Source organism: Callorhinchus milii, unplaced genomic scaffold (genome assembly GCF_018977255.1).
Source record: "Callorhinchus milii isolate IMCB2004 unplaced genomic scaffold, IMCB_Cmil_1.0 Scaffold3, whole genome shotgun sequence".
Classification (NCBI taxonomy): Eukaryota; Metazoa; Chordata; class Chondrichthyes; order Chimaeriformes; family Callorhinchidae; genus Callorhinchus; species Callorhinchus milii.
The window spans coordinates 51367909-51395867 of NW_024704744.1; the positions used below are offsets into that span (position 1 = coordinate 51367909).

The following is a 27959-nucleotide window of genomic DNA, read 5'->3' on the forward strand; positions in this document are numbered from 1 at the left end:
GAAAAAAGGTGCAGGTTAAATCCTGGGATACAGTCAGAGTCACATAGAGTGCAGTTCTCGAAGCATCTCCATTTGTGTGTGCAGTGACTCTGCTTTCCATGCGACTCTGCGGACCAACATCTCCATGAAAGCCCCTTTTTTGCACTTTTCGAGTGCCAGTGCATTCCTCCAGTCACTAGTGCCTGCGAGAAAAAATGCGATTTTCTCACACTCATTAGAGACGTACCTAGATGTGATTGGGGGGGGGGAGAGACAGAGAGAGGGGGAGAGAGAGAGAGAGAGAGAGAGAGTCAAGCTTCGAGCCTGTCCGCCACTCCGACAAGTCACCTCATAGAGCAAAAACACGGGGATGATTTTGAAAAGAAATTGACTTTTGTTTCGAGTTTGTGAAAACTGAGAATCAGGCGGGGGACAATGAGACTCCCCGCGGTGCTGAATGACTGGAGCCATCTCGAATCAGTCAGCCAAGGCACCAATTAATCCGCTCTTTGTGAGCTCTGAGCCAGCTCGGCCACAGCCACCACACTGCATTTGGCCATTGTTCAGACCCTTCATGTGGCGGGATTTATCCATTTCAACAGCAAAGTTTTGTCCGAAATAGTTCGAGCGGAAGTTTCTCACTGACAATTTGCCCCAAATAGATAAATCTGTCATGATCGTCGACCTGCGGCAGGTTGGGTACAGTGTTGTCCAACACGACGCGAGTAAACTTGCTATCGTGTTTTTTATATATATATATATGTGTGTGTGTGTGTGTGTAAAAAATATAGGGGTGCCTTTGAGATGACAGTGCTGCAGATCGTTCATTATTAAAGGAGAGGCGTCCCTCTCGCTGGGACATCCGCAAATCACTGTCCATCAAACCCTCACCTGTAACCTTCTTGTCGCCTTGTTTTCTCAAATGTTGCACGGTATTTGGGGGAAACCCTGGCGAAGAGAGCTTTTAACGATTGATGCAGCCCTAAACTGTGCTTTAACCGCATTTAATTAACTATTTGAGCAAAACTAATTGTCCTAAGATAACCAGGGCATGAATGCTCCAGGTTTGGTAAGTTTCCTTCATGTGCAGAGCCACAAACAATGGTCTGTCTCTTAAACCTTATCGCATAAATGATAATGCCTCATTAAAGCACCCAATCAATGTGGTTGTGCTGAGGTCTTATAGCACATGTGTAGGTAAGTGTGGGTCAATCACCTAATACACATCGGAACAAAACCATGAGATGGATCTCACTGCAGCGATATTATTCCCTATACAAAAGGGATGTAAATGGTGAAAGGATGTCAGAGAGAAGTTGGCAGAGCAGCTTCACTGCAGAAGTACTTTAACGTGCTTTTTGGAGTTATCGACGTAATTGGTTACAAATCAATTTAATCAAAATTTAATTTGAATTCGCATCATTAGGATTGATGGAGGTGGGAATGTTTCTTTACAAATAAAGTTACGTTTTTAATTCCTGTCGGACTGCATCACAGGATGCTCGCAGCAGACTAAAATTTAAAATAAATATTTCGGCCTAATAATCCGCATTACTCAGGTTGTATTTTGAAGGATCTATGCACTTTTATTTACACGAGTTCTTGCTCTAAGTTTCACATTATAAACGCGATACTGCAAAAACTACACACATCATTGTCTCTTGCTGCCAGTAAGTGATTGCATACATGGAAGGAGAGGCTATTTACCTCTGGGAGCTGGAGGCTGCTCTCTGACTCAATGACAAGGTACTAGCGATGCCACAGACTCAAGCCTGGATGTGACGATGATATTAATACAATGTGCCCTGGGATACACTTGTATCTTTTCATTTCATTTGATGTCAGATTTGATTAATTTGCATTACAGGTAATAGCCGGTTATGTCAAGGAGGGACAAGCCTCTTTTCTGGTCCACGTGCTGGGAGGATAGATGGAGGGAGAACACCGATACACCAATAATCTTCCGCCTCGATTCTAGAAACCTTTATACAAAATCATCTTTCTCTCAGTTTGTTAGTAATCTGCTTTAAATCAAATTAAAACGAAAAGTTGCATATAAATGCAATTTGTGGTCGTTGTTGTTGCTATTATGTTTTGAAGAGATTAAGTGTTGTGACATGCGACCCTATATTCAGTATCCCATGATAAGGGCATGTAGAGGTTTGCATTTCACCATACATGATATCAGCATTTGCTCCATAGACTTTAATTATATTGACACGATCACATCGGAACTTTGTTTCTGTGTTTTAAAAGTATGGAGAAGCTATTACAAGTTATCAAAGTATATAAGTTAAATAAAATCACCATCTACTTAGGTTAAAAAAAATTAACATACAACAATTTCGGTGTGATTTATTCAACAAACTAACTGAAAGATTTGAAAGTTTCGGGATAAGCTTTTTTTAAAAAAAATCTTCATTTTACTTTTAATGAAATGCATTTACCCCACAAAGACTACTATTCTCTGGCTCTGTGTCGACACCAGCCTGCTTTTCAATACAAGACAGAACATGTTAATGTCCAATATTCGTAAAGCAAGCGAATTGGAAGGAAGTAGAGGAAGTTTTATGGGAAATCAAAGTGAGTCCTAAATTATTTCACACACGTCATTTTTAATAGTTCTTACGGTTGTTTCTGCAATGAAAGCAGAAGCACTTGTTATGTTTTGGACGTGTCTGTACCAACGTACATGCAATTGCGTATATGTACATAAATATTTATGTTCAATGTTCATATGTATGTCTGTATGTCTGTGTGTATACAGTATGTATGTATGTCTGTAAGTATGTGTTTGAGCCAGTATGACACAACAGCAAATAGCTTTGTCACTTTAAAGCATGGAAACAATTGGAATGATAGCATCATACAGTGACCTGAATTGCAGAGAAATACTGATGACACTATAACCTCACTGAACCATACTCATGTTTCCAAAATAGCATTAAACTACTTTTTGATACCGAGAGACTGGATAAGGTCACGTGGCCGGTGATGTTGAATGAAGGGGGTGGTGGGGGGGGGGGGGAGGTGGTGGTGGTGGGGGGGGGGGGGGGGGGGTTGCATTCCTTGAATGAGACTCCTGGCACTAATCGAGGAACAGATACCCTGGATCACCTAGAGGAGATCACAATCAAACGATTGAATGCTCCTCGGCAGTGTTAGACAAGGGGATTTGCGCCAAATCTAAGCCCAACATCCACCATCACGAAAACCCTTTACAGCAGACTCCACTCCAGCCAAGAGCCCCCGATCCGCGCTCATTATGTCGTCGGGAACTGTAGCAGATTAAATGTGCTGAAACTCAGCAAGATTTGCGGCGCCCGGGGCCAAAACATTCCCAGGAATGGGCAGGAACAATGCCATGAGCCTTTAATCGCGAGTCGCCGATCGAGTGATAGCTCCGGAGGTGTATCGAACCTTATAATACCCCTCAAAGAGGTTAACAACCTCTGGCTTTACAGGTTATAACCGCTGAGAGGGGCTCTGATTCACTCGCAATTCCAGTGTTGGGAGCTGTGACCTCCCCACGAGAGACATCAGTATATTTCTGTCGTTTTTTTCCAGCTCATTCCAGACCACTTGTACCGGGTTAAGCAAAAGGCAACGTTTTCTTTTTGGTGCAAAAATAAATGTAACTCTCCATAGTTTGTTAAAAAGAAACACGCGGCGTGTTTTCTATGCAGATTCTATGACTACTATCAGGTTATGTGTACACTCACTGCTTTTACTGTTAATAGCTTGACTTTACTTCCACCCTGCAGCTCCAAACCGCCTGGACCAAAAAAAAACATACACTTTATGTTTAATGCACACGTACTGCCCGATGCACTGACTAATATATTTCTAAATAAAAATGGACTCACCTGGATGTGCTGGACAACCCACAACCGCAATGTTTATAGCATTTTATTGAAATTAAATGATATGGTAAGGTTCGCTGCACAGACAATCATCCAGGAAACAATAATTTTAAAAATAAGCGGGTGCCTCTGACCTGTGCCTTACTTAAGTACATGCCCTGGTGAGTCTCCGATTTGAAATACTGTACAAACATTTAGCTGCTGTGATTTTTTTTCTCTCTCCCCAGTGCGGATCAGATGACAGCCCCCACACCCACACCCCCCCCCCCCCCCCCCAGTCTTCCTGGGAAGCGATTGTAACTTTAGTCCCATTGGCATCTTAAAACCTGAGCATGCTGACGTAGTAATCCAATGGGAGTGAAGAAAGCAGCGAAATGCATGGCCCAGATTGGGTAGGAAAGTTATTACCCTGCTGATCCCTCAACGTGTGTTTGGATGCACATCCTGATTTTTTTTTACCCCCCAGATCCAGGAGAGCCCTGCCACGGTGCACCTCCCCCACCCCCACCACCACCCCCCCACCGCCCCACAGAGTACTTTTTAAAAAAAACATATAGGTGGTTGTTGATAAATGATTTGAGTGGCGTTGCCGGGAGCCCTCTCTTTCTGTCCTGGCCGAATCCAAGTCAAGACACTTGCGTTTCGCTGACAGCTCTGCGGATCGGCGCTGCGCTGGTCCGCCTGTCTGCCCCCCACCCCCCACCCACCCCCCCCCCCCCCCCCACCCCACCCCCCCCAAAAAAAAGGGCTTCGTGTGAGACAGAGAGGGATCGTAAACCGACGGATCAACCTTTCCTACTCGAAGCAGCGATCTGGGCACTCATGGACGTCGCCGGCTGCAGGCAGAGTGGGCTGTGGTGGAAAAGCGGCTGAGAGGATCGATCAAGAAGTTAAACCACTTCGCCCGGTGCGCTCGGAGCTGCTCGTGATCGCCGGGAGACGGGAAGGGAGTCGCAGAAATCTGTGTTGTGGGATTGTTGGATCAACCACAGCTCCAAACATAAAGCGCGTATATACTCAACAGCAAAACATTCCCCGATATCCCAGCCATCCCTACACCCAAGAACTGCAAGAATGAGCAAGCCCGCCGGATCAACAAGTGGGTGATGTGTATAAATAGGGATTCGTGTTAATGATTTCAGACTCAGGTGGCTGAAGAAGCATTTCTGTAATGTGCCCTGAAATTGCGGGGGAAACAAATGTAGGTTTATGTTTTCTTCCAAAAGGTTTTCTACCCACAGTGACGAGCTCATTTAATTTGACTGAATGATGTTGGGGCGCATTCTGTGGTTGAAGTGAGACGAGATTTTCCTTGTTAACTGACTCACTGTTGAACACTTAAGTTAAGATAGTCCACCATTCGTTCTAACTTAACCCACTGAAAATCAGATATATTATGCAGAACGTGGACAGTGTTTGGCAATCGGTTGGGGTTTTTGTGGCCTCGCTGTCGAAGATTTAGCCTCTAACGTGGGGTTTACAGTTTGATTTTGAGACAGTCCTCTAATTTAAAACAAACTATTTTACCCGTCAGTGTATTGTTTGAATATATTCTTATTCAGAATCAGTCTGACCAGGAGGTGGATAATGTTGGGGAACTGTTATCTTTAAGTCTCACAACTTTTTTTTTAGAAAGGAATCAGAAAGCGAAAGAGCACTATTTAACATTTTGAAGTTAGTTGCTTCATAAAAATATAAGCTAATTGAGATACTTCCAATTGTTTGCTAAAATGGTTAACAGTTCTAACAATGGTTAAGATATTTTGAACACATAGATGGTTTTACATTTAGGGACAGTGGGTAGGGTATGTGTACCTTTATCCTATTGCAGTATCTACACCGTTTAAAAAGTTCATTCATACTTCCAGATTCTTCCAAATACATATTCAGCGTAAATAGACTGTCCATATTTTGTTTTGGAGCCGCGTACCTTTGCAACAGAATATATCTAAGTTCAGTATTGAAATGGCAGAGTATTATGAACTTTATTTGTACGTCACTTCGCTCTTCGTGAGTTATGGGAATGAAACACTGGTTAGATAGATTTCTCATTGGACTACAATAATTTAACTCTATTGAAATATACTAACATTATTCCATGCAATTTCACTCTGACAATGAACCACTTAATGATTTTTATATCCAAACGTTGCACGTCATAACTATTTGTCCTTAATCTTGAAGTCGTAAACTTGAATTTAAATTACATTGCAGTGCAATCATTATCTTACACCGTGCGACTGGACACTGAATGTCTGGAAGGTTGAATGAAAGTAACCACTTTCCTATAGTCTAAAACCCGAGGTCATAACAAACCGTTGGCAATTGGCCACGCAAAGGAAATCTTTATTAAAGTTAGCACCACTTGGGTGGGATCAATCAAAATGCCACGTAAGAAGCGCTATAACAATTCGAGGCGATTTTGACGGATTAAAATGAAGCCTAAAGTTTTCCCCAAACTAAAATCCACGTACTTTGGCCTATGCACATACACAGCGACATCTGAAACTAACCATCATTTTAAAGGAACGGGAATTTCTTAATAATGAAAAAACTATGCAACTGCACCCAGTTAGATTAATTATATTACATGAAAACAGAAATCGTTGAGAGAGAAAAGGAGATATTGACAAATACAAATAGCATATTGGCATTTTTTTAAAAATTTTTAAAGGAGCAATAGAAAGCGGTGTTATAAAAAGGACATTTTAAATGAAAAAAATTAGACAAGGAAAGGGTGGCATTCGTGATCACAGAGAATCACAACGGTTGGGAAGAACACAAGATGAAAGGTATGCTACAATAGTTCACGAAAATATAGTGTTAGGTATTCCCCAAGCGCCGAATATATCAGATTTTCTGGAAACGTTTTGCTCCTTCGAATACACCAGCAATGTTTGAATACCCGAAAAATATTCCCGGTTGCAGAAAAGTTTTGAATTGGAAGCTTTGTACTTAATTTTACCAAATGAAAATGATGTGGCCCTATAAATAATTTGCAGTCCAGCCACTGGAAAGGGACCCGATCCCCACAAAGTGGCAAACCCCAGACATAGATGTTGCCTTGCTCCATCCATCCCATTCAGTGGTGAGGACTGTCAATAGCCATTTGCTGTGAGGTGATGCTCAGAGCCTTCCCCATTGTTTTAATCCACATCAATGGTTTCTTATCTATATGTTTCACCCCAAGAGCCTCACAGTTGCCGATGGGCTGATAGCGATATGGTGAACCTGCTCTCCCCTACTCTGCGTTGTTGGTTTATACGAGCACAAACAAGTGGGCTGTATGGGTGGCAATACAAACCCAGTCTTCCCCCCCCCCCCAGCAATCATTTTTCTCGAATCAAGGATAACTTCTTTCAACGGCTTATAACGTTGATGGTAATTACAGTAATAGAATATGCCATATACTTTTAAGTAATTGTTACACACAATAAGTGCCAAATGACCCCCCGCTGACAGAAGTTAAAGGCATGTTTCCTAGTGAATAAAATCGTTTTTTTCATTTTTGCACAAGTTAAGACTAAAGCAGTCGATCGCCTGGTGACTGGACCTGTTTGTTAAATGCTGCTTGCCCCTTTCTCTTTTTTTAATATTTGGAAGTTGCTCTTTGCGAGCGGTATTGGCTTAGACTATATTTCACACTGTTATGCTGTGATATCACACCTGAGAAATGCACAAATGTCTATGTGGTCTTGACGCTTATATGGCTTTTACGTTGCAATCAAATTGAAAGGCTATATTTGTTTTGTAATCAGTTGTGAGTTTGAAGCAAATTTTTATTGTTGTTTGTGGACTGAAGGCTTACAATATCAGCCTCTCAGTACTGAGAAAAGTTCAAGCTTGTCCACATGTAGGCTCACATCACACAACAGCTTCAGTTTAAACACGACACACAGTGGTAACTTCATATCCACTGACTATCTCGAGTTTTTACAATAAATCCAGTGTATGATTTCTCTTCCTTTCAATCCTTCCCAAACACATTCGGGGATCCGGCAGCTTTTATTGCAATCTGATTTCAAAATAAATAAAAAGTTTGTCCGATCAAAGTTGTAACCCTTTGTACAGAAGATGAGGAAAGTTGAAAATGTCTAAGGGGAGAGTAAACAGCTGAACTGCAGTTTGACAATGAAAGTAAGCAATCAATGTAACTTTAGCATGTCATTCTAAACATTAAACATCACTGTGGGAGTCAGTTGACAAAGCAGGAGCTGGTCAGTGTAGACAATGTGTGAGCTGGTCAGTGTGGCAATGTGAGATCTGGTCAGTGTGAGCAATGTGGTATCTAGTCAGTGTGGACAATTTAGGAGCTGGTCAGTGTGGGTAGCAACGTGGAAGCTGATTGGTGTGGGTCAGTGTGGGCAATGTGTGAGATGGCCAGTGTGGGCAATGTGTGAGATGGTCAGTGTGGGCAACGTGTGAGATGGTCAGTGTGGGCAACGTGTGAGGTGGCCAGTGTGGGCAATGTGTGAGATGGTCAGTGTGGGCAACGTGTGAGATGGTCAGTGTGGGCAATGTGTGAGATGGTCAGTGTGGGCAACGTGTGAGTTGGTCAGTGTGGGTGCAGGTCGGTTCTGACGAGTGATGCGGTGCTGGTCAGCGTCGACAATGTGTGAGCTGATCAACAGGACAGAGTGTGAGCTGATCAACAGGACAGTGTGTGAGCTGATCAACAGGACAGAGTGTGAGCTGATCAACAGGACAGAGTGTGAGCTGATCAACAGGACAGTGTGTGAGCTGATCAACAGGACAGTGTGTGAGCTGATCAACAGGACAGAGTGTGAGCTGATCAACAGGACAGAGTGTGAGCTGATCAACAGGACAGAGTGTGAGCTGGTCAGCGTGTGCATCGTGAGCGCTGGTCAGTGCTGATGGGTGTGAGCTGACGAGTGTGGGCACTGTGTGAGCTGTGGAGTGAAATCACAACCAGGGGATCGGGGTTTTCCCTGGAATCGGTTGCTTTTCCCTGGATGCATTCTGGCATATCCGAATTCCCATGCTACCGTTTTTGACGGGTCACTGGTAAATCAATGGGCAGGTGGGAATATGTTCCCATAATTACACATTCATCAAATTATTGTATTTCTACCAGACATTGACGTTTATCCCGATAGCCAACAAAATACTCTTTAAATACGATTTGATATTCTCTCTCTTCCCTGTTCTGGCTGACTGGGATCGCTTTGCATTCCCATGTTTGGAGCACATTTTAATCCTCACACTGCAGTCCCAGTTTCTCCAGCTCGTGTGTAAAAAGCAGCTGTCGGGATTCATTTAAAGAAAGTCGTGACGGCTTGTCCTCATTGGGACCAGTCAACGAGTTCAATGGGAAATCATTAACTCAACACTTTCCCCCCCATGTCCCACCTTGTAGTTTGGCCATCCCCAGACTTTGTTGCCACTCCCGCAATCTGTGCAGAACCAGCCTCGCCACCTCTGCATTCCCATGGTCTGGGAATACAATCTGCCACAAGCAACACTGTGCGAGCCAAGAAACCCCAACTGAGCGACAAGGGGTAAACCAGCGAAACACTTTACACTATATCGAAGATATTATCTGCTGTAGTGACTGCCTACGCTATAGGCCACTTGTTTTTCTCTTTAAAAAAAGCACTGGGATCACTCCCGATGGTTTTTAGTATTGGGTCACGGTTTTTGATAAAGGGGCAAACATCACTCTTTGACATTTTGGGCGCCAAATTCAGCCTTCATTTCAAAATGTAATATCCTCTCCGCTATTTCTTCCGATCGTATTTGTGTTGCTTCCTTTGCTGGGAAAGAGTATTTCTGACTCACAAAGTTATAACCTTTCAGGTTGCAACATGTCCGTCCGTGGCTACCTTTTATTTGTCTTTTTTCATTTTCCTCCTGTATTTTGCAGCCAACAAAGTCTCATCTGGGACAATATTCTGACACACGGTGGTTTACATTGAAATGTTTTGGTTGCAAACTGCGGGCAAATCCCTTCAAATAAGTGGAGAGGAAACGGAGCACTTGCTTCTGTAATGCGCGGATTTCCACCTTTGCTTCCAATGCCCCATTTGGAATCGTTTTACTTAAACAATAAAGGAAACTTTAGTGAATTTAGTTTTCTTTTAACGTGTATGTGCTGAAGTCGAGGTCAGTGTTTTGTTCCGTTTCAAAACGATTCCAGCACGTTGATGCCATTTGCAATATTTAACGACATGTTTTATTTTGTAACGTTCAACCGCACAAGTCCCGAGTGAGTGCACACGAGTCCCAATCCCCGCCTGTCCAGCTCCCTGGGACGTCCTCTCGACGTGAAAGGCGCTGTACAAAGTAATTTGTTGTTGTTGTCTGGTCACTCAAAGATGTTATGTCAGAAAACATTGACTTTCAACACATGTTGAAAACTGAATTTCTACTGTACGCCAATCGCTGAGACATACTTTAACTCCAGGTGCAGTGCGGCTGGGAGAGCTCCATCCCCAACCGGTATAGTGGATCTCTGTTTGGGAATGAATTTGGAGGGATTATTTACTATATTACTGCAATATGCCGCCTGTCTGTCCAAAAGCAACTCTTTCTCTCGTTGTTTTACACCCCCCCACCCCCCCAGCCTGTTGCCCTGTTGTTAAACTATAATATCTTGGAAACGATTACTATAATACGTTGGATCCTTTCATTTTTAATCCACGTTCTGTCTCCGACTCTGTGTTCAAGGCGAACTTTTTAAATTAAAGGAGTCTGGGTTTATGATCAGGGTTAAAATCAAATACATTAGAATATTACATTGTTATTATTAACCAGCAAACTGCCTGCGATTTGACCCCCCCGCCGCTTGTCTCTGACTCCCTCTGGCTTTGTGAGGTTAATTTTGATTCAATTTTGATTCGCAGTGCGCCTGACCTCAGCTCTGCTCAGTTGCATTGCTGCCTTTACTCGGGGATATTCACGGGGCATCAGCAGAAGAAGAACCCGAAACTTTTCAATAAGCGTAACTGAGCAAAATCTGACTTGTTTTTTTCAAGGTCGCATTTTGGATATCCCATGCAAGGTGTGCGGTGATCGCAGCTCCGGTAAACACTATGGGGTTTACGCCTGTGACGGCTGCTCGGGATTTTTCAAACGCAGTATTCGTCGGAACAGAACTTATGTCTGCAAATCAGGCAACCAGGTACCAACCAGAGCCGGGAGCCCACCCAGCCCCGACACCTGCACCTCGCCTGTGGGCAGTAATAAAGCTCTCCCGCAGTATAACGTATACCTGAAACATCCTGTATCTAAATTAAAAGCAACGTTTAGTTTCTAGTTCATATTCACCCATCAAACACATGTGATGCACACACAGACGCACACACTGTCTGCCTTCCCTCGAAAAGAAATGCTTCAGCGTTAAAGAATCAAAGCACAGTTTTGTTTGTGGGATGGTTTTTTATACACAAAAACCCAAGCCGTCAGATGTCTTACCCTTTCCCAGTTAAACATTGCTCACTCGACTGAATATTCCGGAATTGATTTGCGCGTTTTTTTAAAAAAAAAATTCGATTTAGCATCACGAAAAAGTCTGATTTTTTTTTTGCATTTAAAAAAAGGAATCAACATTTCCGCAAAGTGTTCAGCAAAGTGACTCCACTTTATGTTGATTACTTGGCGGGGTGAGAGTTGTGCATTAATTGTCTCTTTATTTTTTACTCTGTGGACGATTGTTACGGTAATCCTTTGGGGATTGGATAGTGTGGGCAGGAATGAACCCGACCTCCGCAGGAGCTGAACTTTACCCATTTCCCAAACTTTAATCGAATATTAGTGATCAGTCCTAACACCCAAACCTTTATTACATTTGGAAACTTAACTGTAAATTTTCCGTCCTGCCATTTTTGTTGTAGGTTTAAAACCGATTAGCAACTTGCTGCAGAATTAAACAAATCTGTTTGCTCGCAGGTCAGTCCCACTTACAAGTACTTCAGCACAATGATCACTCCTTTGATACAAAATACTCATTCCCTTTGGTATAAAGTAACTCCAATGCTATTTTAATTAGAGAGACATTTGTTCAAGCGAAATTCCTTCATCAAACATACAAAAAAGCATTTGTATTGCTCCTTTCTCTATTTTAAAATTATTTCGTTTTGTATTTTCTTTTTAAGGGTGGTTGTCCTGTAGACAAGACTCACAGAAACCAGTGCAGAGCCTGTCGACTAAAAAAGTGCCTGGAAGTTAACATGAACAAAGACGGTAAGACGTTTGATATGAAACTCTTCCTGTTTCCCACATACACCATCATCACCACCCGAAAATGTTCGCGTTTTGATATACTGTGAAATAAAAACGGAGCTGATGACCTTCAACAAGTTACTGCCCTGCATCGAGATCCAGAAACTGTACTGCTTTTTATTCTGTCCATAATCTGAACCAGTAATACCAAGTAATACCTTGATTAACACACGTACGTTTTTTTAACCTCAAATTTCGTTTCATACCCGTCGTATCATATATACTTAGAGTATATATATAATCAAATTATAATAATAAATAATAATTCTTGCAATTTGATATAGCGCCTTCTAACGTCGTCGAGACGTCTCAAAGAGCTCCACAGGAGAGTCATTGTAAAGTGGTTTGATTGAATTAATTTCTATTATCTGTCCTCATGCCAACTCTATTATGCCATCGCAGGCATATTAATCTTAATTCTATATACATGTGATGAGTGTTCGATACTCCTCACTTTCTAGCATTTTTACCCAACTCTCGAAATAAAGTAACGTTAATTCTAGAATTGTTTACTTATTTTAAAACAATTGCAATTCCCATATAGTTGACGCAATCTGAAATAAGTGACTTTCCACTTTCTCTTGCAAAGTGAAAAACATGAACCACACGCTCTAATAAATTTGGAATGATTCCCATTCCTTGAAAGTGTAGGGAAACAACAAAGGAATCAAAGCACACGGATCCTTTCCATAAGGAGACACTTACGAATTGAGTGCGATTGCTGTCACACCTTGTTCCTTTCCCCCATTTTTGACCTGTTTGTTCACTGACCATGACTGAAATCGTCAGGTAATGCCCATTGAGTTATTGGGAGCATATTTTACACAGCTCTCGTGACTTTTAAAGAAAAGAAAAAGTTTAACGTTGCATTATCTCACACTTCCCCTCTTCTAAAATATTTTGTGTCGAAAGTAGCCATCAATTGCACTGTCCACATTTTTTAAAAAAAGACAACTTAATGATTTCTAGAACATGGTACAATTAGATTATGTCTCAATGACACAATTGGGGAACATTTTATATCGCTTCGTTACTAGATATCGCAATGTGATGTCTGCTATTGAACTGGGTTTGTTTTGATGCATTCACTTAATGGGCAGCAATGTACAGTCCAGTCCCAATGCTCTCTCGTAGCTTCAGTTTTCAACAGTCAGGTCGTGAGTCCACCATTCAGCCACAAGAAAGGCTAACAGCGCTTTGCAATCTCTGTGCCGAAGATAGTAACTCCCTCATCCGGGCTGTATTCTTTAACTATCTTGTGACAGACTCTTCCTGTTTATTAGTTTAATTAACAACACATGAACAGTTTGCTAAGATTTAATTGGAAGACCATATGGAGACGCTTGCAAACAAATCAACTTCAAATACGGATCAGTGTCATTTAATTGGTATTTTAATTGTGTGAATAGGACAACTAAGTATTCGGCATATACAGCAAGAAAGCTACAACCTAGTGCTGAAATTAGACACATAATGCTGAGGGAGAATCAATCATCTCACCAGGTCAGACTTTTGGAAATCTGCTTCTTATTTTAAGACCAAAGTCTTCATTCAGTTGGAGTTTGGTAAATATTGTATGTGGAAAGATAGAAATAATTATCCTCGCCAATTACATTAACCAAGCTTTCATGTTTTCTGGATACGTTGGTAGAGAATTAAGAGGAGAAATTGTAATTTTACACCAGAGATGGGCTGGAGTCTTGTTTTGCCCCAACCGTATTCATGTCAACTGTTACAGCGGAACAGTGATGAATCTGAACATCCACAGAAAACAAGCAGCCGAGTATTTAACCAAATATTGAAATATTAAATCTCCGTGTATACACACACTTTATATTTTATTTCGTGGCTCTTTTTGACCCTATGGGTTAGATAGACAGAGAGATCATTTTCATTCCGTCGTTCCAACTAACCTTCCAATTTGATGTAATTAATAAATACGGAACGATCACTTGATCACTTATATATCGTGGAGTCCTGTAGCTCAGTGGTTAGAGCACTCGCTTTTCCAATTTGATGTAATTAATAAATACGGAACGATCACTTGATCACTTATATATAGAGGGCATCTTCTCCATTGCTCACTTGTGGAGGATAATAATAATAATACTAATGCTTACATTTCGTATAGTGCCTTCAGGTTGGAAGGACGTCTCAAAGCGCTTCACAAGTTACACTATAAACTGTAGTTACTGTATCGGGTACTAAGGAGTTGAAATAACACCAGTGGGGGGTGGAGGGGAGATAAAGTTGGAAAGAATGATTTTAGCCTGTTGGTAAGTTTAGGGGATATTGAAAATGGCGAAATATCTCCTTAGTTCTTTTGTAATTAAGGGTTGCATTGGAGGGATTGTACGAACTCGATACATTACCTCTTGGGTTGTGGGCGATTGTTCATTCCTAAATAATAATAATCCTTTAATTTGATATAGCGCCTTATCACATCGTTGAGCCACATGGAATTGCTTCACATGATATACTGTGGAGTGGATTGACTGTGTATTTTTTGGCGAACACAACAACGAATTCGCGCAAAGTAGTGTCCCACAAACAGCGATGGAGTAAGCGATCAATTATATGTGAGAAATTGTTGGTCAGGAGAAACTCTATTCCATTTTTGGAGTAGTGCCAAAAGACTTTAACATCCACGGGATAGACAGATACTTCAGAATGTTTCCAATATTGATTTGAAACTGGAAATCGTTGAGATTGTGAAAAGTCGCTTTGCAGGTCTGTCACCAAGAAGCATTTTAATGGCACTTTGATGGATACATCTCAATCCTTGTTGTTAACCTTGCCGGGATTTCTGAGTCACAATTATCAGAAACCGAATGCATACAGCAAGGAAATCCGTACAAAAATATAGTTACATCAGTGTCAGGGTAGTAAGAGATCCCTTTCTTTCACTAATCGAGTTTCCCCTGCTTGGTTTCCCTCTTAGCTGTGCAACATGAAAGAGGTCCCAGGACGTCGACCATAAGGAAACAGGTAGCGCTTTATTTCCGTGGACACAAGGAAGTGAACGGAACCGCCACCCTTACCCAGCGGCTGCATTACCTGGACCAGCTTTCTTCACTGCTGTCACCCAGTTGGAAACACACAACATCGACCTGACCCCTGGGTCCGACCGCCAGACTTTGGTGGGATTGCCACAGCCAACTCCGAAGGTAAGTTAAACCGATGCACTTGACTTCACAGAAAGGTGTCTTTCCATTGACGGGAAGGAAATCAACCAACAAAACGGAAATGTACTCTTTTGGTCTTTTCAGGTGGTTTTGTCAAAAAAGGTCAATATTGGACTGGGGTAGGAATCTCAGTGTGGAAAAATACAGAGGCGGGCGCTGTCCATGTAAAGTAGTTCTGATAGCAATAGGGCTTTCAGTGAAGGTAATGGAGAAGGTAATCGAGTGCTGGACTGGCCTGGGAGAGAGATCAGCCGGTGAGCATCCCAACAACCAGTACAAATCCATTGGAGGAGACACAACTGTAACCTGCAATAGATCTTTGTTGTGTATTACACACCCGTGGTCAGAGATACATGGACTCTCGAGTCTCTTGGGACTGCTGGACAGGGGGCGATAAAGAGAGAAACATTTTCCACACCTTTTGAACATTCCTGAAGACCAATGCATACGAGGGGTTAGGGCTGGGTGATATCAGAAAGAACACAACACTGAATTAGATCCAACACGTTATTTCCTAAATCTGCAAATACAGACCCGCTGGATCAAAATGCCAAGCTCATTCCTTTCCTCCTTTCTGCAAACCAAAGTTACTTTCCACTGAGGGGTGAATAGTTGCACTCGCCTCTATCCCACACATACACACTCATTCTCACACGACACATGTTTGATGCGTGTGGAAACCGAGAGAACCTTTCCTTGCGAAAGATAAATGAGGAACAATTTTGGTGATGTAATTAGCCTTCATTTCAGACTTACTGCCAGTAACTAGGAGACAATTAGAGCAACATATTGCACATAGCTCAAACATTATTCCACAACTGCACGCACCCACTCTCCATACTGTGACAGGTCACTAAACCACTGCAGTGCAGCCAAAAGCCCACCACTGGACACAAGTAGCAGCGGACACTTAAACCAGTCTCAACATAAGATGTTTAACGGGAAAATATATGGATGCTTAAGCAATAAGGGTATTAAGGGTTTGGGGGAAACGCGGGGAATTTAGATTAAAATATCTGTCATGGTTTAATAAACTGGTGAAATAGACTCAATGGGCTAATAGCCTCCAGTTCCTCTGTTCCTACAAGTAGACAACTTGTGTATTTCCAACAACATAAGCCAATTTACCCGAAATATGAATTTAAAAGTTTCATGATAGTTATCCTACCCATCCACAATTAGATTGCAAAGCATTTGACACACATACACAAGACACCCGCATACAATCAAAAAGACCATTTGCAGCATTAACATTCCCTTTTCGGGCGCTTTCAAGCATCCGGAACAGTAGTTGCGACGTTATGATTATCCTGGTGTTTACACTAGCAAATGTCTACTGTTGCTGGGTGTACCAAGCTAACCCCGGGTGAAAGCAATATCAGTTGACTAAACCGTCATCAGAATACGGAAGGAAAGCTATTTTTGTCACGTTGTCTTGCAATCTCTGCTCCCATTGATTCCAGACAATATAATCTGTCGACAGCAGAAAAAAAAACTGTTGATTGACTTCAATGCAACACGATCCCAGCAACTGAAACTGTCCTCGTTAGCAAAGCCGCAAACATATCTTGGATTCCAATAATCCAGTGAAAACAATTATTCCACAAATCGGTTCTCAGGCATAAAAATAATTCCATGTTTATTGACAGGAACGTGAGGACTTTACCATTAGTAAACATATTTTTGTTTTTTTTAAATCCATCTCGTATACAAAACAGGCTTTCCTTGTAAAACCCCATTGCAGTACTTATATATTAATTTCCTTTAGCTACTTATTGTTCAGTCTTTTGTCATTTATCTGACACAAAACCACTTTAACTCTTCTTGGCTCTGATATATATAAATGCCCCTCGCCCCCCCAAAACAAAATACGCAGGAACTCAAGTGCTTCAGTGAGTAGAGTGGTGCCTTGTGTCAGTTCAAAGAGTCAAAGAGTGCATCTGCTAGCAACAAGTTGTTAGCACAGACAGACCCCCACCCCCACCTAATAAAAAGCTGTTCTTCAAGATCAACCTGCTGTTCAAGTCAGCGGTTACTGCGGTTTCAGAATCTTAAGCCAAACCTTGGTTACAACGATCACAGAGCCAAACCCACATACAATACACAGACAGGGCTTTTTGGTGTACTGCATGTGGTGGGCAATATTAGAATAACCCTCGCTTGATCGAAGGGTGATCGAAGGAAACTCCTTTCAGATTTTAGAAGTTGATATTTGATTGATGTGTATGAAGTTTGGATATAAACTACGGTAATTATAGCCTCGCTCTTCAAATACAATCTACAAACAATAAACGGCGAGATCGATCGATAGATAGATCAAATAAGTGAAATATCTCACGAGGGCTATTTTGGTTTAATAATCTTCTAACTGTGCGCTATACTGTATTCGGAAACGCAGTATTCACTAGAGACTGGGAAGTGACTCACTTGAGATTGTTCTCTTGCTAGTCATTTGCACTGTGACCTCTTTACAGTATCCACATGAGGTGAATGGCACGCCAATGTATCTGTACGAGGTGGCAACTGAATCGGTCTGTGAATCTGCAGCCAGGCTTCTCTTCATGAGCATCAAGTGGGCCAAGAGTGTGCCAGCGTTCTCCACACTCCCATTCCAGGATCAGGTGAGTGCAACACACTGCAACCCCCTCTCTCCACCACCCCTCGCCGCCACATCTTACCGACCGTATGCTATACAGTAACTTTAGGAAGAAGTCATTGACACATTAAGGAGACAACAATTCAGGGTGACTCCAAGGCAGAAACTGTTAGTGCTGGAAGGGTAGCCCTGTTAGGGATTACAAAGTAAATACGAATCTTTCTAATCATATTAATAATAATATTCCTTGCATTTGAAATAGCGCTTTTCACGTCTTCCAGATGTCTCAAAGCCCTTCACAGAATATACTGTAAAGTGAATTGTATATTTGTGGGCAATACGCAGCAGCCAATTGCACACAGCCGGGTCCCACAAACAATCATGCATTGAAATGACAAATTTATTATTGTTTTTTTTCTTGAGGGTTTTGTTATCAGGCGTGTGGAGTTAGGAAACTTGCCCAAGGTTTGGATTAAACCCAGGTCTCTGGCTTGCGAGGCGAGTGCTCTAACCACTGAGCTACAGGAATCCACAAACATATTAATTGAAATCTTAAGCAACTGCAATGTTACAAAGGAACCGACTTGAATGTTGTAGAGTTTCAAGGGCAGTCAAATGTCAAAGAAATTATAAATGAATGTAAATTAGGAGTTTGGGACGAGAAACCTGCATCTGTATATTGTCACAATGCACTGCTACTTCATTCCCTGGAAATGTTTTGTTTTTTTATTTTATTTTTGTTTTAAATCCAAGCTAAAATTGAGGGAGTTTTTTTTTAGAAGGCATGACATAGTTCGGTCTCATTGGGCCACCCACCAGCTCTCATTCCCAGGTTTCTGGCAATGTCCTCAGAGGTGCCTGGGAGCAGTGTGGACGGCTCCCCCGCACCTTCGGATATTGCCTGCCCAGATACTGCAGTGCCTCTCCACGGGTAGGGTGGTCCTGGATGGACAAGCAGCAGGAATCTCATCAGAGAATGCTTCCCTAAGCAGTGTAACTGAATGGGATTCAATAGCCTAGTGGTGTCGGTGTATCTTGAAGAAAACAATAATCTTTCTTCAATCTGCTATGTGCGATCGATCGTATGTACTTATGCTCCAATGACAACTCCAACCAAGAAAATAAAGGTAACGTTTCCAGTGAGAATTGGAAAGGGAGAGTTAAGGGTGAGAAAACGGTTTCTTCCTTTGACCATTGATTCCAGATGAATTGATTCAAACATAAACATAATGGTATAACCTAAATAAAATATAATGCAAAATTAGAATTATATAGTGCATTTTATGTCAGGAGCATATCCCAATAACAATAAAGCTTAAACATGTTTTTGTTTGTTTTAAATAATATATCTTATTTATTCAAAAAACAAGAATTTAGTTCCAATTTAGATGTCTTTATTGATGTTGCTGTTGAATTACATGGTGTTAGAAGTCATGTAGACACAGCGGGGAATGAGCATAGCCCAAAGACAATGTGATCAGAAAGATCAGTAAAAGGGAGAGAGGGAGCAAGTGATAATGGCAAGACTGAGGATGAGCCAGGAATTCTACAGGTGAAGAGACTAAATTCCAGTAAATAAGATGTTCAGAAAGCCCAGTGGTTGTCCATTACATGAGCCATGGGAAGAGTTGGGAAGTCTATCAGTTTTCAGTGAAAAACAGAAAAAAGATAAAAACCTTAGAAGTGCGTCACCCGTTTCAGAAAACGCTGGTTAAAATGTTTATTTATGCATTATCTAACAGCCCCTTTTAAAAGTGGCATTTGAAGAAACTGCGATTTTGCTGCTCTAAATTGCTAAAACAATGCTTTTTTAAATCTCATTTTAGCTAATACTTCTGGAAGATGCCTGGAGGGAGCTCTTTGTTCTGGGGATAGCCCAGTGGGCCATTCCAATTGATTCCAGTACTCTGTTGGCTGTATCTGGTGAGTTACAGGACCATTTTTAAAATCCAACAATTACAATAAACAAATTAAATCTATTTAAGGTGTTTAGCCAAATAACACTTCAATTATAATTCAACACATGTTTAATCTTTATTTTGTTTCAAATACAAGCATTATTATTATTTTAGATACAACTATTTACATGAGAAATAGTAAGTGTCTACTTGTCAGTTAATGAAAATATGCCAGACACTTTTCTGTTCCAGAATTGTTCCATTATATCTCTATATAGTATGCTGTGTATGAATATATATACATATATTGTACTCATCAGACTTCATCCCAGTTCTAGATATATGTTTTAGGCTAATTGGTGACTCCAAGAACTCCACACTATGTACATATTAATAATAATCCTTGCATTTGAAATAGGCCTTTCGTGTTGATAGCACATCTCAAAAATGCTTCACAGGTTCAACGTAAAGACTTTGGAATAGGCAGCCAGGATAGTGGTTTAATGTCTCATATGACACCTCCAACAAAGGTACACCCCAGCACTTTATATTAGAGTGTTAGTGAAGACAGCGAGTTCAAAATCCTCAAGTGGGGCTTGAACACACAACATTCCGACTCAGAGGCAAAAGTGCTACCATTTGAGCCAGGCTGATTATATTATGTTCCACTAATGACGTCAGGGTTCTCTGCATGCTCAATTTCCTTGAAAAAGTATTTAAAGGAACCAATAAAGTAAGTAACTACAGCCCCCCTGAATCAAGATCAACCTTATCTCAAGGTTCAATCAAGGGTATGTCCAACAGTAGTCTGTAATGGAGTGACACCTAATGGTGAAATAAACAGTGCAATGTAATATTGGTATAATTTAAGGTACAATACCACGTCAACCAACAAAACAAATATTTACCACTTTTCTGCAAGATTACACTAGTATATTTTTCAAATGCAAATTATAGTTTCTAATCATACCTTAACAAACAATATAAGATATGTCCTTGAGTACTGAGCCCTGACAGGACAATTCATTAAAAGAGAAGGATCTCTGTTGGGATCTACTTTGCCAATTTGTTGAGCTATTTTATATTACAAATTATGATAAATAAGTGGTTATCTATGCAATTTATATACAATATTCGCTATGATCAGTATTGATCTCAGATTAATTATAGACTGTGATATTGTTCAAATAAGGTTGTGTAGTGCTTTTTTCAAATCCTTACCAACCTCCTGGATAGTATTAACAGGTTACATTGCTGTTGCAGTTATACTGTCAGCTTGGCTCAGTGATAGCATTCTCGCCTCTGAATCAGAAGATTGTGGATTCAAATCCCATTTCAGGACTTGAACTCATCCAGTCTAAGATGACACTCCAATGCAGCACTGTCAGAGGTGCTGTCCTTCAGATGAGACATTAAACTGAGGTCCTATCTGCCTCTTTTGGTGCATATGAAATATCCCATGGCACTATTCAAAAAGAGAAGGGAGTTTCTCCTAGTGTGCTGGACAACAATCCGCCAAATAAAATTGGTCACTCATTTCATGGTTATTTGTGGGACATTGTAGTGCGCAATTGTGCTGCCACGTTTGCCAACAATAAACAGCAACTTTATTTCACAGTAAATCCTGTGAAGCGCTTTGAGACGTCCTTCCAATATGATAAGGCACTATACCAAATGCAAGGTTTATTATTACTGCACAGAATGTGTAGATTTTTAATGCAGTTTATGTGCCAAATGGACTAACTGAGGGTTGTCATTGGCTGGATTTGGAAAGCAGTTGGCAAAAACAGGTGTCTGAAGTTCAGTATTTTCAGGATCTCGTGGATCGGCATTCCTATGGTATAACTGCAGCCAGAAAACAGCCTATGCAAAGTCGACATTTCAACTTCAAGGATTCAATCTAGTCCAGTGGTTTGTCATGTCATTGGAGAGCTGGTGACACTTCTTCCTCTTCAATAACATTTAAAAGTAATTCTCATTTGGTACCAGTGAGAGGAGATGTAAAAGGAGCATACACATAGATACAGATGTCTGCATTTTGCAAATGTAAAACTGTAGCATAAATTGTAAATGTAGTATAAATCTCCCAAATATGCTTTTACTGAAGGGCTAGATATTCAGCAGTTAATCAGCAGTTATGAATACTTCAGTGTTCTCCTGTCAATATCTTATTTTGATAATGATAAAGTAAAATGTGCAGACCTTCCTTTTAATGTGTACGCTGTTCAATGTTCTCTCCTACCTCACTCTCACTCCATGGCTGTTTGTGCGATGTCGTTGTGCGCAGAAACCAGATGCTGCATTAACCCACAAAATATAGTCAATCCACTTTACAGTATGTATTGTGAAGTGGAGTCCCATAGTGTAGTGGTTATTGCACTCACCTCGCAAGCAAGAGGACTCGGGTTTGATTCCTGGGCAAGGCGAAACCTTAGGCAATTTCATTACTCTGCATGCCTCTGTTTACCTGGCAATAAGTAGGAACCTGGTTGTTAGTCAATTGGTAGATCACTTTCCAGGGTAATAATCCCTCAAACAAAATTGATCACTCAATGTTTGTGGGACATTGTTCTGCACAATTGGCTGCTGCATTTCACTCACAAAATACAGTCAATTCACTTTACAATATATTCCATGAGGTGTTTTGTGACGTCTCAATGACGTGATAAAGCACTATATCAAATGTAAGTATTATTATTAAGCGCTTTGAGAAGTCTCTGCAACAAATGGCCGGCCATTCATCGTGACTGAAACCGGACAATTCCAGTGTGCAGCGTAGTAATTCTTCAATCACTGGATAGTCACAAATGGGCATTTTACAGAGTGTAACAGAATAATAATAATAAAACAGACCACGATCAGTTGCAGGGACCCTCTATACCTTTCTCCTCTCCAGCCAAGCAGCTCTGAGGACAATATAACTTCTCCATCCCTGGGGTGTTTGGGCTCAGCTAATTTATAGCAGGATGGTAAAAAGCCAAATTGTAGTTTATGTGATCTGTTTTTTTAAATTTAAGAACTGGGACTCAGGATGGGGCTCATACTTCCTCTTTAAGAGATTCTAAGATTCTAAGGTTTATCAGTATTCCTGAATTGAAGATTATTCTGTTACACCAAAACAAAATTGGCCACTCACTTCACTGCTGGTTGTGGGACACCGTGTGTGCAATGGGCTGCTGGTTTTGCCCACGAAATACACCAGTCAATTCACTTTATAGTGTATTCTCTGAAGCGCTTTGAGACGTCTCGAAGCCGCTATATCAAATGCAAGGATTATTATTATTTACACAGGTCAGGTATCAGGATGGACCATGTTAACACTTGGAAAGAAATTAATCATTCTCATGGGAATAACCTGTTTTTTTTAAAAAAGAAAATACAAAGCAAGGGTGGCAGAGATATTTGCAACTTCGCTTTCTGACCAACGATCGATGCATTTCTGTCTGTTTTTTCTCTTAAAGGAATGAACAGTGATAACACCGATTCACAAAAACTGAGCAAAATCGTTGCGGAAATCCACGCTTTACAGGAGGTGGTGGCGCGATTCCGACAGCTCCGAGTTGACGCCACCGAATTTGCCTGTTTGAAATGCATCGTGACTTTTAAAGCTGGTGAGTGGCCACTTGCAGAACAACTCGAGCTCCACACCCGCGACCTTAACCGAGCAGTTTGGAATGGGATCGGGACCTTTGGCACCAGGGATCTGCTTTGGGGATGTTATCGTTAGGATTGGGAACATCGGGAGTCCTGTAGCTCAGTGGTTAGAGCACTCGCCTAATAATAATCCCTCCAAAAACCCCAAACAATAATAAATTGGTCATTTTCAATCTACGACTGTTTGTGGGACATTGCTGTGTGCAATTGGCTGCCGCGTTCTCCCACAAATATACAGTCAATTCACTTTACAGTGTGTTCTGTGAAGCGCTTTGGGACGACCTCCCGACGTGAAAAGCACTATATCAAATGCAAGGATTATTATTATTATTGTGTAACCGAGTGGCTCTGTACAGCGATCAGGCGGCCACTCTCATTGTAAAACCACACGCAGCGCCGATGTTAATGGTCAAAACTAGTTCGCGGGAGCTATGGGAATGGGATCGGGATCTGCTTTGGGGATGTTATGGTTAGGATGGGGGAACATCGGGAGCGAGTGCGCCGCCGAGCATTCACAACCCGACTCTGGGTGCGAGTCAGAGAAGTCTTTCAGTCATTTACACACCAGCACAGGTCACCGTTAAAGGTTTAGTTCCTTTGGCTCCAGCCTAAAACCCGTGCAGTGTGGGAGGGGGTTAGAATACATTTTCTCCGCAGAGAGAGAAAAAAAAAATACACGACAAAATACAATGGCCAAAAACAAACCTGGTGCGAACTGACAGATTGACAAATTGGAGTTTATAAGTCGTGATATAAAGGTAGAGGAGCAGTTTAGCACTACTGTATGGGAAACTGATGCTGATTTATACTGAGTGGCATTAGTATGGGCACACGCAGTGTTACTTTTTTTTTTACAGTTTGAGGTTTACAAAGGCTGCTTCGGGTTGTCATAGCGCAATCGCCTCTGTTCCTCATTCAAAATAACTGGCCCTTTAGAAATCAACAACCGCGACGTGTTTTTTCTTCGAGCCAAACTGTGTTGTTTCCAGTGAGTGACAGGATCCCTCTTTTGTTCCCAGTTCCCACTCACAGCGGCTCGGAGCTGAGGAATTTCCGTAACTCCGGGGCCATCGCAGCTCTGCAGGACGAGGCTCAGCTCACTCTCAACAGCTACATCCACACCAGGTACAGGGGTGGAGGGGGGGGCGGTGGGGGGGTGGGCACAGGTCAATGAGGTTGTAAATGTACAACACCTTTCTTCTTTGCCACAGATTCATGCAGATGTCTGCAACGAGAGTCACTGTAGTGAATGATTTTTTTGGGGGGAGTCAGCCTGGTGTCTGACACCTGTGGAATCCCATCACCATGAGTATCCAAACCAAGCTGAGGTTTCCCTGCATCCCACCTAAACATGGAAATTAGGGCCATAATCCTTAAACATTTATAGTAACCTTATTTTTCAGTAAATCGTGGGTAGATAATAATAATATCACTTGAAGACATCAATGTCACCAACTCTCCACCATGATTATCACCACACAGAGCATGTTGGCTGTTGATTTATAGTTCCTCCATCTAGTTTGCAAGTATAGTCACTGCACAAATTATCTGTGAAGCACTTTGAGACACTTCAGCATTTATATAAATTATACTAAACACAGGAATTATTCTTATTACATGACATAAATAATAATCCTTGCATTTGTTATAGAACCTTAAAACACTTCACAACGATTGTTGGAACAGTGATTGTGTATTTAATAGGTGGATAAGGCAGCATATTTGCTCACACCAGTATACCACAAACAGCCAAGAGGTGAATGACCAATATTAACTAGAGAATACATTGGCTAGGGTACTGGGGAAAACTTTCTTGTTCTTTTTGAATAACATTCTTTAGTGCTCTTTAGGTTCTTTAAGGTCCACTTAAATAGGCAGATAGGACCTCAGCACTTCCCAGTGGAATAGACCATGTGCTCAAAATCTGTGATGTGGGACTTGAACCTGCAGCCATCTGGCCCCAAAGCAACAATGCCACCAACTGAGCCAAGATGACACTTGTAATAAGATAAAAAGTTAAACTGAAGTCTTATCTGCCTGCTCAGGTGCACATTAAAACACCCACAATATTGTTCAAAGAGCAAGGGAGTTTCTCCCAGTGTCTTGATCAACATTCCTTTCCGACATGGACACTATTTCAAGACTGTAGTGCAATCTCCTTAGTTATTCTGTTGATATAATATTCATCTGCCATAATTTATATTATAATCTTGGATTTGACAGATATATAATATAGCATATATATTGTATATTGACAAAAGTATATATACTTTTACGGGAAAGGAACATAGTTCTGTTACATTTATCCTTATCCAGTGAATTGTTGATCGACTCGATGAGGATAACAATCTGTGCATTTGATATAGTGCCTTAAATGTTAAGACATGTCAGCATGATTAAATTAGGGCAGGACAACAACTGCACTTTAAATCTCATCAAGGCATCATTTACAGTGCTGCTTTCCCCATGAGTGTTTTTCAACAAAACTGTTGGATCTCAAACTGTACATTTATCCCATGGAATATTGATGGGGAGCACTTAAACATTAATGCACAAAGTGAAAAAAAGTATTTTGTTGTATAGTACAGTACTAATATTCTCTCACCTTGTTCAGAATCATTTAAAAGTAAACAATATTTTAAAACCATATTTTAGCTTTCCAATGCCAGTATATTATCTAAATATTTGAAATATACAGATTCAGGCACAGATAAGGAAATATTAATGCTATTTGAAAAATTTAGAAGCCCTGTTTCAATTTAATCAATTTAAATTAATCAATTAAATCAATCAAATTAATCCTGTTTCAATTTTTTTTGTCTCTTTTAATCTTTCAAACTACCCAACTTAACCTGCTGTGAGAGGGTGGACAGGTATCTGGTATCTAATCCTCTAGACACTTAAGAGATGCACATGAGTGATCCGAATGTACCTTGGAGCCAAAGTGCATCTGGCTAGCATCTCTATAGTGGCTGAGATTTGGTAGTTCCCAGAGAAGGATCTTGGGCCCAAACCTGTGTTTTACTACTCTGTTCCATAGCAGAAGAGTACATGGGGATACCCACATTGACTCACTGCCATTCCGAATTGCCCACACATTTATTAGCATTCCCATATATGTCTGCTTTGTGTTGACATGTAGAAAGGTACAGATTAAAAGTATTCAGTAACCTGTTGAGAACACTAACAAATCTCTGTTCTGTGCACACCAGGTACCCAACGCAGCCGTGCCGTTTTGGAAAATTACTTTTACTTCTACCAGCTTTACGCTCTGTGAATCCCTCTACTATTGAAGAAGTCTTCTTCAAGAAAACCATCGGAAATGTCCCTATCACAAGACTATTGTCAGACATGTACAAATCTAGTGATATTTAACTGCAAAATTTTCATCCAGATAACCAACTTTATCATACTAGAAGTGGCACTGTCATAAGCTCGTGCATTGTACTTGCTGAACTAACAGGACTCGTAACTATGACCGTCAAAATGTGTTTGTTTTATATATCACACTTACAAAGTGAACAGGGGCTGTTTGTTTCTCTATAGCACTCTCCATTTAGCCCCTGAAGCTTGCCTGTCTTTGAAAAACAAAACAAGATTTCTAAACAATCATGAACTTTTACAATTCACTTAAAGGATGGCACTCATGGCATGTCTCGTAAAAAAATAGTTAGGGGAAGAGACAGAGAGGCTTTTTCCTCTGTTGCCAGTGTTGAATGCTCAAGTCAGTGTCAGGTAATGGGTGACTTGTCTCAGGTCTCCCTGGATCTGGCTTTTAGAATAACATTGACAACTATGGATGCTTTCATGACCTGAAAACTTAAGATGTTGCAGACAGAACATTTCAAATGCTGAATCACAAGGTGGCATTGAGGAAAGATGCTGGAGCTGTAAGTAGGGGCAGTTTGTGTCTCTGCATTCACAATCTCTATGCCATACGAAAACAACTGTATCTTAGTCTATATATAAAAAGCAGTTATATTATAGTGGTTGTGTTCTGCAGTATACTTACCCCTGAAATTGTTAGTATGTACTTTTAATTTCCCTTTTTAACATCTCAAAGATGCTTTACAAAAATGGGTGTATGCTCACACTGGGTGTGTAATTAGACAAACCAAATGTGAAGTGTGAAACGGAGGATCGAGCCAGCTGTTCGCTGGTGAGTGGCGAAGTGCTGAAACCAAAGGGGATGACAGCCTGATTCTCGCTGGGTGAACCACATGCACAAAGGTGCAACAGCCAGATCCTCAAATCTCAAGGTCAACCCTGCAATTCTCAGACAAGATGAAAGACTTGGCATTCCAGATAGAGGTAATATTGTGGGAAAAACACAGACTCCTTAAAAGTGCCTTTCCTTGAGGGATTTGGCTCAATTATCAGGAACAATTGCAACCTTCCGGAGTTGCTATTTTGAACTCTGGAAAAACAGGCGTCTGTGATACGGACAACAAAAATCATCTTTCAATCAGGAGGAATGGAGAGAAATGACTTTAAACTTAGCACTGAGGAAATCAGCACTTGGACATCTTGCAGAACGGTGAAG

General features: G+C 41.1%; 1 protein-coding gene across 1 annotated transcript; it reads left to right on the forward strand.

The window, feature by feature from the left end:
- Nucleotides 1–4859: 4859 nt before the first annotated feature.
- On the forward strand, nt 4860–27919 carry nr2e1 (nuclear receptor subfamily 2, group E, member 1). Its single transcript, XM_007892895.2, is given in 10 exon segments — nt 4860–4941; nt 10838–10983; nt 11957–12044; nt 15025–15117; nt 15120–15250; nt 17743–17889; nt 19691–19787; nt 23224–23373; nt 24436–24541; nt 26629–27919. Coding segments are annotated over 10 exon segments (1146 nt in total). The 5' UTR covers nt 4860–4916; the 3' UTR covers nt 26792–27919.
- The last annotated feature ends 40 nt before the right edge of the window (nt 27920–27959 follow it).